Source organism: Arvicola amphibius, chromosome 1 (assembly GCF_903992535.2).
Source record: "Arvicola amphibius chromosome 1, mArvAmp1.2, whole genome shotgun sequence".
Lineage (NCBI taxonomy): Eukaryota > Metazoa > Chordata > Mammalia > Rodentia > Cricetidae > Arvicola > Arvicola amphibius.
The window spans coordinates 152,021,472-152,031,420 of record NC_052047.1 but is presented as its reverse complement, the minus strand read 5'-3'; the positions used below and the strand labels follow the sequence as shown (position 1 = coordinate 152,031,420).

The window sequence follows — 9,949 nt, the reverse complement described above, 5'->3', positions numbered from 1 at the left end:
TTTGCCAAATGAAGAGACACAAGGCCCTCCAGGTTGAGATTCTTTATTCTAGAGGTAGGAAGGGGATCCGCATGCTCAGGTGGGGAGGGTCCAGCCCAGCTCCTCTAGCCCCCAGTGCATGCTTGTCCCCAATAAGTTACCCAGTTCCCTTAGCCACCCTCCCTCCTGAGTCCATCTGTCGTGCTCCACCCCAGATGAGGCTGACCTTGCTCAATACAACAGTTGCTTGTCTCTAGCCTGTGGGCAGTGCCACATGGCAGGCTGTGGGGAGGGAGGGAAGCAGCTAGGCCACACCCTGTAGTTGGAGGGGCTGCCTCTGGTTCTGAGGGGTCATGTCTTTTTTTAAAAAAAAAAAAAAACCACATCCTGGATTGGCCTGGAGCCAAGTCCCACAAGGTATGTGCCTAAAATAAGGTAGAAGTCAGGGTGAAGCTGCCATCACACCTCAATGGCTGGGTCTGAGCCCTGGCCCTGCCGCTGCAGCTGCTCCTCCTGCTTCATCTTAGGTTTCTCTGTCCGTGTGTGCCATACTAGTACCTGTGAAGGAAGGGTTAGGGTCAGGACCAGCCATGCCCAGGGCCCTGAGGTATGTGTTCTAGAACAGATCCCACCAGCCCCCTCTTCTGCATTCAGAGTTGGTATATAATGTATGAAGTATGGGGGTGGAGGAACTTTATGGCCTCTAAAATGGGGTTGTTACTCGACCCTGATATACACAAGGGTTCACAGAATCTGTAAGATGAAGTGGCCAGAGCCTTCCCTGACTCTCAGTAGTCTTTTCAATAGAGTGAAAGCTGATCAGACCAGAGATCCTGGTTCAAACACCAATTCCACTTCTCTCATTAACTGCTCATCCCAGAACCAGCTTCTCCACCCTCTTACCTGAGTACAGTTGGCAGCCCGTGGCTCCAGGTCCTTGGGATCCACGAGATGGCTCAGGAGACTACTCTCCAGGTAGCCCCGGGGTGCAGTAGCATCAAACTGGGCATTGGGCTTAGCCAACAGCAACGGCAGGGCAACAGCAAAGCCCGCCATGTCCAGGGGAAAGGGCCTGGTGGGTTCCCATGCTGTGTGGAAACCCACAACCCGGCCATCCTGTACCTGCGGACCCTCAAATCTCAGGCCGCCCACCAGCCCCACAGGCCACACTGAAACACCACGAGTCCAACGCATCTAATAGAGATGAGAGAAAAAAGAGAGCTGTGGCCCAGGGGAAAGAACCACTTTGTTCACTGACACCTCTCCCCTACTGCTCCCCACCTGCACCCAGTAGCCTACATCCACACTCATTAGCAAGATGAAGAAGGAACTTGATGCTACCTGACCTCTTTTCCCATCTTCATCCCAAGGCTCACCTCCTTAAAGAGCTCCCGGCTGTAGGTGTTGTCATCGTCAGCAAAATACACGACTCCCTGGGTCCCTGGCGGTGGTGGGTCTTTCTCCCCACCAACAGCAACCCCTCTGCCTCGGAGCCAGTCCAGGGCCTTGTTGCGCTGTTCTACTCCTCGGGGCCGAACCCATCCTGGCTCACCTTCCCTAAGTCGTTGAGCCTTGGGGGTTAGGACAGCCAGGTGTGTGAAGAGGAGACCAGAGGCAGCCAGCAGCCCCGAGACCAGCGGGGTAGGGCTCTCAGCATCTTCCACCAGCACCCAATGTACACGGGGCACCAGGCTCAGGGTCTGTGACAGCCGAACCAGCTCTGCCTTCTGTACCAGCCTGCAGGGGGAGAGATGCAGGAAGGAAGGTGCCAAGCAGCCTTGGCCCACAGCACTTAGGATGACAGCTGCTCCTGGCCAGTTTGCATCTCTCCTGGCTTTTCCTCCACCAGTGCCCAAGCTCTGCATGTTGCACGTGTTATTTAGGACAGAATCCAGGGCTTCGGGTATTCACACGAGCATCAAGACACTGCCACATTGCCTCGCTCTACCTTAAGTGTCAATTTTATGCAGATGTTCACCTGCCCTAGCTTTCCAGACCAGGCCATCACCCACTTCAACCTCAGGACTCAGGCTGGGCCAAGACTACAGGGCACATGATTTGGAATCAGATGGATCTGGGTCTGAATAATTTTGTATTTTGTTCTAGTTTTCAATACAGGGTCTTATGTTGTTAAGGCCCCAGACTCCACATGCTGGTGAGGATGGTCTTGAACTCCTGCTCCTCCTATCTCTGCCTCCCTGTACGGGGATACCATATCCTGCATGTTGTTTTATCAAGTGAAATATGCTGGGAAAAGGTTCAATCTATGCATCAATTTTACTCAGGAGTAAAAGTGGTTTAAGAAGATGGGCATAAGCCGGGCGGTGGTAGTGCACACTTTTAATCCCAGAACTTTGGGGAGGCAGAGGCAGGTGGATCTGTGAGTTTGAGGCTAGCCTGGTCTACAGAGAGTTCTAAGAAAGCCAAGGCTACACAGAGAAACCTTGTCTTGAAGAAACAAAATAAATAAATAAACAAATAAATAAATGAAAAAAACGAGGGGCAGAGTGATGGATACCTTTAATCCCAGCACTTGGGTGGTAGAGGCAGGCAGATCTCTTTGGAGTTTGGGGCTAGCCTGGTCTACATATCAAGTTCCAGGACAGCCAGGACTATATAGAGAGACCCTGTCTCAAAAAAATAAATAAGATGGATAAGGGCTGGAAATGTAGCTCGGTGGTAATATATTTGCCTAGCCTGTACATGGTTCAATCACCAGTAACTAAATAATAAAAATAAAATCAGGTGAATGCTTTGGTAAATTTTATAAATATTTTGGCTTTTGAGATAAAGTCTCACACTTTAGCCCAGGCTAGCCTCAAATTCAACAACTTTCCTGGCTCTGTTTGAATTCTGAGATTACAAGTATGCTATCATCCCTAGCAACAATATTATTTATTTGTTTGTTTCAGTATTAGGGATTGAACCCAAGACCTTGCATATGCTAAGCAAGAACTTAGCCACCACGTTATACCTCCTAGACAAAGATATATTTTAGAAAAACAAGATAGGACCTTTAGTCCTAGCATTCAGGAGGCAGAAGCAGGCAGATCTCTGTGAATATAGACCTGCCTGGTCTATACAGTAAGCTACAGGAGAGTCAATGTGAAACCCTATCTCAAAAATCAAAAAAAGAAAAAGAAAAAATAGAGTCAGAGAAACAGTTAAGAGAACTTGATGACCTTACAGAGGACCAGTGTCTGAGTCCCAATACCCACATCACCTCACAACCACCTGTAACTCCTGTTCCAGGGGACCTGCCACCCTCTGCTGGCCTCTGTGGCATCTGCACTCTCAGTGCACAAACCTGCACTCAGGCAGCAACACAGGTGCATAAAATAAAAAGCAAGTAAGTAAACAAGATAACAAATTCTAATTTATTTTAACCAATTAAATCTTGAAAGGCAAAGACACAGGTGTTCAAGGCCAGCCTGGTCTGCATATCAAGTTCTAGGTCAGCCATGGCTACACAGTGAAACATTGTCTCAAAAAATTAAAGGACTGGGTGGTTGTGACAGCACTTGGGAGGCAGAGGCTGGTGGCCAGCCTGGTCTACAGAGTGAGTTCCAGGACAGCCAGGGCTACACAGAGAAATCCTGTCTCAAAAAAACAAAGCAATTGAAAAATAAAATAAAATAAAAAATAAAAAATAAAGGAAGTCCCGGTCATTTTCCTCCAGATGAGAAACTTGTTTGTTCACTTTGAGACGTAATCTCCCTGTGGAGCCCTGACTGGCCTGGAAGTATCACAGATCCTCCAACCTCTGCCTATCAAGTGCCGGGATTAAAAGTGCACACTACCCATGCCCGGCTATTTGGTTAGTTTTATTTTTTTAAGATTTATTTATGGGCTGGAGAAATGGCTCAGAGGATAAGAGCACTGGCTGCTCTTCCAGAGGTCCTGAGTTCAATTCCCAGCAACCACATGGTGGCTCACAACAATCTGTAATGAGGTCTGATGCCCTCTTTTGGCCTGCAAGCATACACTGCAGAACACTGTATACACAATAAATAAAATTTAAAAAAATATTAAAAAAAAAAAGATTTATTTATTAGTTATGTATACAGTGTTCTGCCTGCATGTATGATTGCAGGCCAGAAGAGGGCACCAGATCTCATTATAGATGGTTGTGAGCCACCATGTAGTTGCTGGGAATTGAACCAGAGACCTCTCGAAGTGCAGCCAGTGCTCTTAATTGCTAAGCCCTCTCTCCAGCTCCTATTTGGTTTATTTTTAATGTCCAAACTGAAATTATTTTAAAGAATTGGAATATGTGGTTTGCCTCTTCTGGGTCCGGGAGTTGGTGGTTTGTGTAAGTGTGTGAGTGACAGTGTCTGCAGCTGCCTAAGTGGTTCGGTCATCTGAGTCCAGGAAGGCATGCTAACAAGACTTTGTGGCTGTGGGACCCAAACTATACTTCTAAGTTGGCCTTCTTAGTACTAAAACAAGTTTTTGTTGTTGTTGTTGTTTTTTTTTAAGATTTATTTATTTACATATACAGTATTCTGCCTGCAGGCCAGAAAAGGGCACCAGATCTCATTACAGATGGTTGTGAGCCACCATGTGGTTGCTGGGAATTGAACTCAGGACCTCTGGAAGAACAGTCAGGGCTCTTAACCGCTGAGCCATCTTTCCAGCCCTAAAACAAGGTTTTGACTTCAAAAACAAACAAACAAACAAAAACCAAAGTCAACATCTAGTGTAGTCCCTGGTTAAAAAATAAAAAACAGGCCGGGCGGCGGTGGCCCACGCCTTTAATCCCAGCACTCGGGAGGCAGAGGCAGGCGGATCTCTGTGAGTTCGAGACCAGCCTGGTCTACAAGAGCTAGTTCCAGGACAGGCTCCAAAGCCACAGAGAAACCCTGTCTCGAAAAACCAAAAAAAAAATAAAAATAAATAAAAAAATAAAATAAAAAACAAATCACAATGTAAGTAACAGGATCCTGCCCAAAACCATTTCTAAAAGCTGGTAGATTATCCTGTCCCTTTCCACAAGCCCTTGCTGGGGATTGCTGTCAGGGCCTAGGAAAAGCTAAACAAATATTGTCCTCCTGGACCTGCTTAGCCCTGATGTTTTTCTTTTTCTTTTTTTAAATGTGTAGCCCAGGCTGGCCTCAAACTCCTGGTCCTCCTGCCTCCTTCAGCAAATCCTACCAGCATGCGCCACCACAACCAGCAGCCCTAGTTTTCTACACAGGAGTTTTTACTTCTTTGTTCTTGTTGTTGGGTGTTTTTGTTTGTCTCCTTGTTTGTTCTGAGACAGAGTCTTACTCTGTAACTCAGGATGGATGCAAACCAGTAGTCATCAGACTCCCAAGTGCTGGGATTACGGATGTCAACTACCAAGAATTTCCTAAAAGAAATTAATTCATTGTTGAGCTCAAATTTTCTTTCAAAATTTCAAAATTTTCTTTATTGTCCTATCTTAAAGTTTGGCAGTAACTCAGAGCCGGTGGCAGTGGTGGCAGAGACAGGTAGATCTTTATGAGTTCAAGGCCAGCCTGGTCTACAGAGCTAGTTCTAGGATAGCTAGGGCTACAAGGAGAAACCCTGACTCAGGGGAGGAAAGAAAAGTTTAGCAGTAACTCAGTAAAACAGTCTACTTCCTATTATCACTTTGCCTATTTTTTGTTTGTTTTTTGAGACAGGGTTTCCTAGTAACTTTAGAGCCAAAGTCCTGGAACTCGCTCTGTAGAGTAGGCTGGCCTCAAACTCACAAAGATCTGCTGCCTCTGCCTCCCGAGTGCTGGGATTAAAGGCATGTGCCACCATCGCCCAGCTTCTTTGTCTTTTTTTATAGAAAAAAAAACTCCCACAAATCTAATTAAAGATAGATCATTTATCTTGCCATTTTACAAACTCTAGTCTAAGGAGTATCCTAGTTTAAATTCATCATTAGCCCATCTTTTTGGCAAATGCAGATCTTTTGGATGTACCAAAGCCGTACCTGGCATAGGTGGGGGTAATGACATAAATAGTAGGTAGAGCCTCAGGTTCAGGGGGCTGGGCTGGGACAGGGGGTGGGCGGCGGAGATCAGCTTGCAACTGGGAAATCCTCAGGTCCTTCTGTCGAAGCTGCTCAGCGGCCGCTCGCAGTGGAGAGAGGCAGTCACATGGCTGGCCTGGTCCCAAGATGCACCAACAGGGAATGGGAATCAGGGCAGAGAACCACAAGACAGTAAGTAGTTCAACAACCCTGAGTCAAAATCCTTTTAACTCCTAGCCAATGCTTTTTTTTTTTTTAAAGCATGGTGGCAGGCAGGTTACTCTTTCAACTAGCAGGCACTCTTTATCTTTCTTTTATTGTTGTCTTGTTTTTGTTTTTTTAAATTCCAAGTCCCTTTTCTTTCTTAAGATTTTATTTTAGTATATAGTGTTCTGTTTACGTGTATGTCTGCAGGCCAGAAGAGGGCACCAGATCTCATCTCATTATAGATGGTTGTGATGTGGTTGCTGGGAATTGAACTCATGACCTCAGGAAGAGCAGTCAGTGTTCTTAACCTTTGAGCCATCTCTCCAGCACTACTGTTGTCATTTGAAGGTAAGGTCTTGCTATATGGCCCCAAGCTGGACTCAAACCCTTAACCCACTGGCCTGTTTTCCAAATGTTGGGCCACTATATTCCACACTTTTTTCTTGTTATTATTGTGTAGCCTTGGCTGTCCTGGAACTAGCTCTGTAGACCATGCTGGTCTTGAACTCACCGCTGGAACTAAAGGCGTGTGCCACTACTGCCTGGTTCAACTCTCATTATTAATCAGTTCCATCTGCCACCTTTTTATTTGCTGAGGCTTCACCCCAGGGCCTCGAACTTGCTCGTGCTCTATCACTGCACCCTCAGCCCTGCTACTATTTAAACTCGAGCTGGTTATCTGCCACCCTTCCTATCCTTCCTACCTATGACCCTAATGTTACCTTCTAGACTAATAAGGAACAGCAGTTTGAGCCACTCGACACTCACGTAATGGCAATACCTGAGAAGCATTTACCCAAGTTTTTGAATAAAAGGCTGGATTCGGTCTGCTCCATGGTCTGTGACCACTGACTTGTCAGTAAATTCACTGATTCCATCACTAGATAAGCATTCATTGAGTACTCTTGGGAAACCCTGCTTTAAGATAAAGCAAAGGGGTGAAAAGGGGCCTACTCTCACGGAGCTATCACTTTGGTGAAAGAAGCAGACACTAATAAAGTCATTACAAACTGCGATATGAGCCACTTAGAGAATAAAATATTAAAAAGGCATCAGGACTAAGAAGGGTTACTTGAGCTAAGGTGGTCAGAAAAGTCCTCTCTTCGGTGACATCTGGCCTAAAACCTTAAAAATGAGAAACAGATGGCCTTGGGGGGAAAAAGCCAAAGAGCTTGAGGGGAGAACGAACATAAGGTTCTCAAAAACCTGTCAGCAAGCAGGTCTGAGAGGCAGGGAGGGGAGGGGTGAGAAATGGGTTGCGCGGCGGCAGCGGAGGCGGCGGCGGGGTCATTCCTGGCCTGGCTGGCATTCGTGGAGCTGTAGACCATGGAGTTCTAGATATGGGGCCACCGAGAACTGTCCCGAGGGTCGAGCGGGAAGCAGCCGTCTGCGGGGCTCATCCCCTGCGCCTAGGGCCGGCCCTCCGCACCCCGCCCCGCCCCGCTCACCGAGCTGCACCAGCGCGTAGAGGAGGCCGGCGATCGACACCAGGAAGTAGGCAAGAAACACGTTCTTCAGCTTCAGCTTCATGGCCGCGCCGCCGGGGCAGGCGGGGTCCGCCGGGGACCGGCAGGGACAGGTCCGCCCGCCCCTCGGCCCTCCCGCGGGCCCCGCCCAGCCCCGAGCCCCGCCTTCCCCGCACCCCCTTGTAGTAGTTCTCGAGAACCTGGGTCTCCGAGCGCCACACGGAACTACTTCCGGCCAGTGGTGCCCCTCCCCAAGGTAATTTCCGGTCCCTCCTCCTGGTAGGCCAACCAGGGTGATGACGCCATGTCCGCTGTGTCAGGCGTTCACGACCGGCAGTCAGAACCTTGGTGGGAGCACGTGGAACCTTGCTCGACGTGGAGCTCGGAATTGAGAACAAGTCCCGCCCCTTCCCGAGTTTTTAGTCATCCATTCATCCTTCAGCCTCCGCACCAGCGCTGGCTGTCCAAAGAAACAGCCATTCAATACTCAACCAATGAATGAAATCTATGGCCTGCCAGGTGCCAGTCCAGTTCAGTTGGGTCTATTCCAGTGGTTCTCAATCTTCCTAATGCTGTAACCCTTTAATACAGTCCTCATGTTGTGGCGACTCCCCAACCATAAAATTATTTTCCTTGCTACTTCATAAACATAATTTTGCTACTGTTATGAATTGTAATGTAAATCTGTTTCCTGAGGTAAAAGGATACCAAGTTTATAAACTGTCACTAGAGCAATGGGTGACTTTATTTACTAACATTTATTTCATTTACATATTTAGTCAGGGAAGTAGCTCAGTTCGTAAAGCGCTTGTCTAGCATGCACTGGTTTACATCACCAACATAAACCTGGGAGAGTGGTGCTTGTCTGCAATCCCAGCACACCAGGGAAGGTGGAGGCAAGCTCCTCCATTACATACTAAGGTGGAGAATTCAGGGTCAGCCTAGGCTACTACCTGGAACCTTCCCGCAGATATAAACTGATTTGTTATATTGTTTCAATATGTAATTAAAACACAAAAGTTGATGTTCATATCAGTAAACATTTTCTCAATGTTACATCATTATGATGAAAACATTCAAAATCTTTTCATTTAGCTACAGTCACCTACTGCTCTGGGAGGAAGGAGGAATCTCCAGCCAGCAGCAGAGGAAACAGGATGGGGAATACAGAGCAAAGGTAACCAAGCCACATAAAGGAATACGATTAAAAAATACTAAGAACTACTTAGGGCTGGACGGCGATGGTGCACACTTTAATTCCAGCACTTGTGAGGCAGAGGAAGGTGGATCTCTGAGTCTACAGAGCGAGTTCTAGGACAGCTAGGGCTACAGAGTGAAGCCCATGTCCTTTTTTGAGCTGGTGGTCCAAAGAAAACCCCCAGTTTTTTTTTTCTTTTCTTTTCTTTTTTTTTTGGTTTTTCGAGACAGGGTTTCTCTGCAGCTTTTTTAGAGCCTGTCCTGGAACTAGCTCTTGTAGACCAGGCCGGCCTCGAACTCACAGAGATCCGCCTGCCTCTGCCTCCCGTGTGCTGGGATTAAAGGCATGCGCCACCACCGCCCGGCAAAACCCCCAGAATAGCTTCTTCCAACATGCATAGTAGTCTTAGGACTTGAACGGCCACCTGCCTGCAAAGCTCCCCCCACGCCCCATCAAAAGGGTCTGTTGTCTAGAATGGTCTTGAACTCCTGACTCAGACAATCTTTCTACCAGTCTACAGAACAGATGAGTAGAAGCTCCTTCCTAGCAAGTTCAAATAACAATGGGAGGAGGATATTTTAAATGCTGGTACAGCATTTTCTGTAGGCCTAATCCCCAGCAATGCAAACCAGTTTTTAAAAGCTGAGTGTAGTGATGTTTATCTGTAATCCCAGCATTTGGGAGACTAGGGGAAAAAGGACCAGGTGCTCAAAGCCAGTGGGGTACATATAAAAATCCTGTCTTAAATTGAGCATGGCGGCACACATCTTTAATCCCAGCACTTGGGAAGCAGAGGCAGGTGGATCTGAGTTCCAGGTCAGCCTGGTCTACAAAGTTCCAGGACAGCCAACAATAAATATTACAGACAAACCCTCTCCCGTTTAAAAAAAAAAAAATTAAAAAGTGCTATTAGCAGCTGGGCAGTGGTAGCATATACCTTTAATTCCAGCACTTGGGAGGCAGACAGGCAGATTTCTGTGAGTTGAGGCCAGCCTGGTCTATCAAGTGAGTTCCACGATAGGCTCCAAAGCTACAGAGAAAACTTGTCTCAAAAAATCAAAACATCAACAACAAAAAAAATGACTGTTAGGGGCTGTGGCCCCCCAGACCCTG

General features: G+C 47.2%; 1 protein-coding gene across 1 annotated transcript; it reads right to left on the bottom strand.

The window, feature by feature from the left end:
- Positions 1-30: 30 nt before the first annotated feature.
- B3gat3 (beta-1,3-glucuronyltransferase 3) lies at positions 31-7,811 on the bottom strand. The gene is made up of 5 exons (XM_038310715.2): positions 7,621-7,811; positions 5,927-6,101; positions 1,356-1,716; positions 883-1,173; positions 31-537 (listed from the first exon to the last, which is right to left on the bottom strand). Exons 1-5 carry the CDS (start codon positions 7,700-7,702, stop codon positions 439-441), a joined length of 1,008 nt encoding a protein of 335 aa, XP_038166643.1. The 5' UTR covers positions 7,703-7,811; the 3' UTR covers positions 31-438.
- Positions 7,812-9,949: the final 2,138 nt, after the last annotated feature.

Coding starts and splice junctions, on each gene's coding strand:
- B3gat3 (XM_038310715.2), bottom strand. CDS start 7,702: ATGAAGCTGAAGCTGAAGAACGTGTTTCTTGCCTACTTCCTGGTGTCG. Junction 6,102..7,620: donor CTACGCGCTGGTGCAGCTCG/GTGAGCGGGGCG, acceptor TCTTGGGACCAG/GCCAGCCATGTGACTGCCTC. Junction 1,174..1,355: donor GCCGGGAGCTCTTTAAGGAG/GTGAGCCTTGGG, acceptor CATCTCTATTAG/ATGCGTTGGACTCGTGGTGT.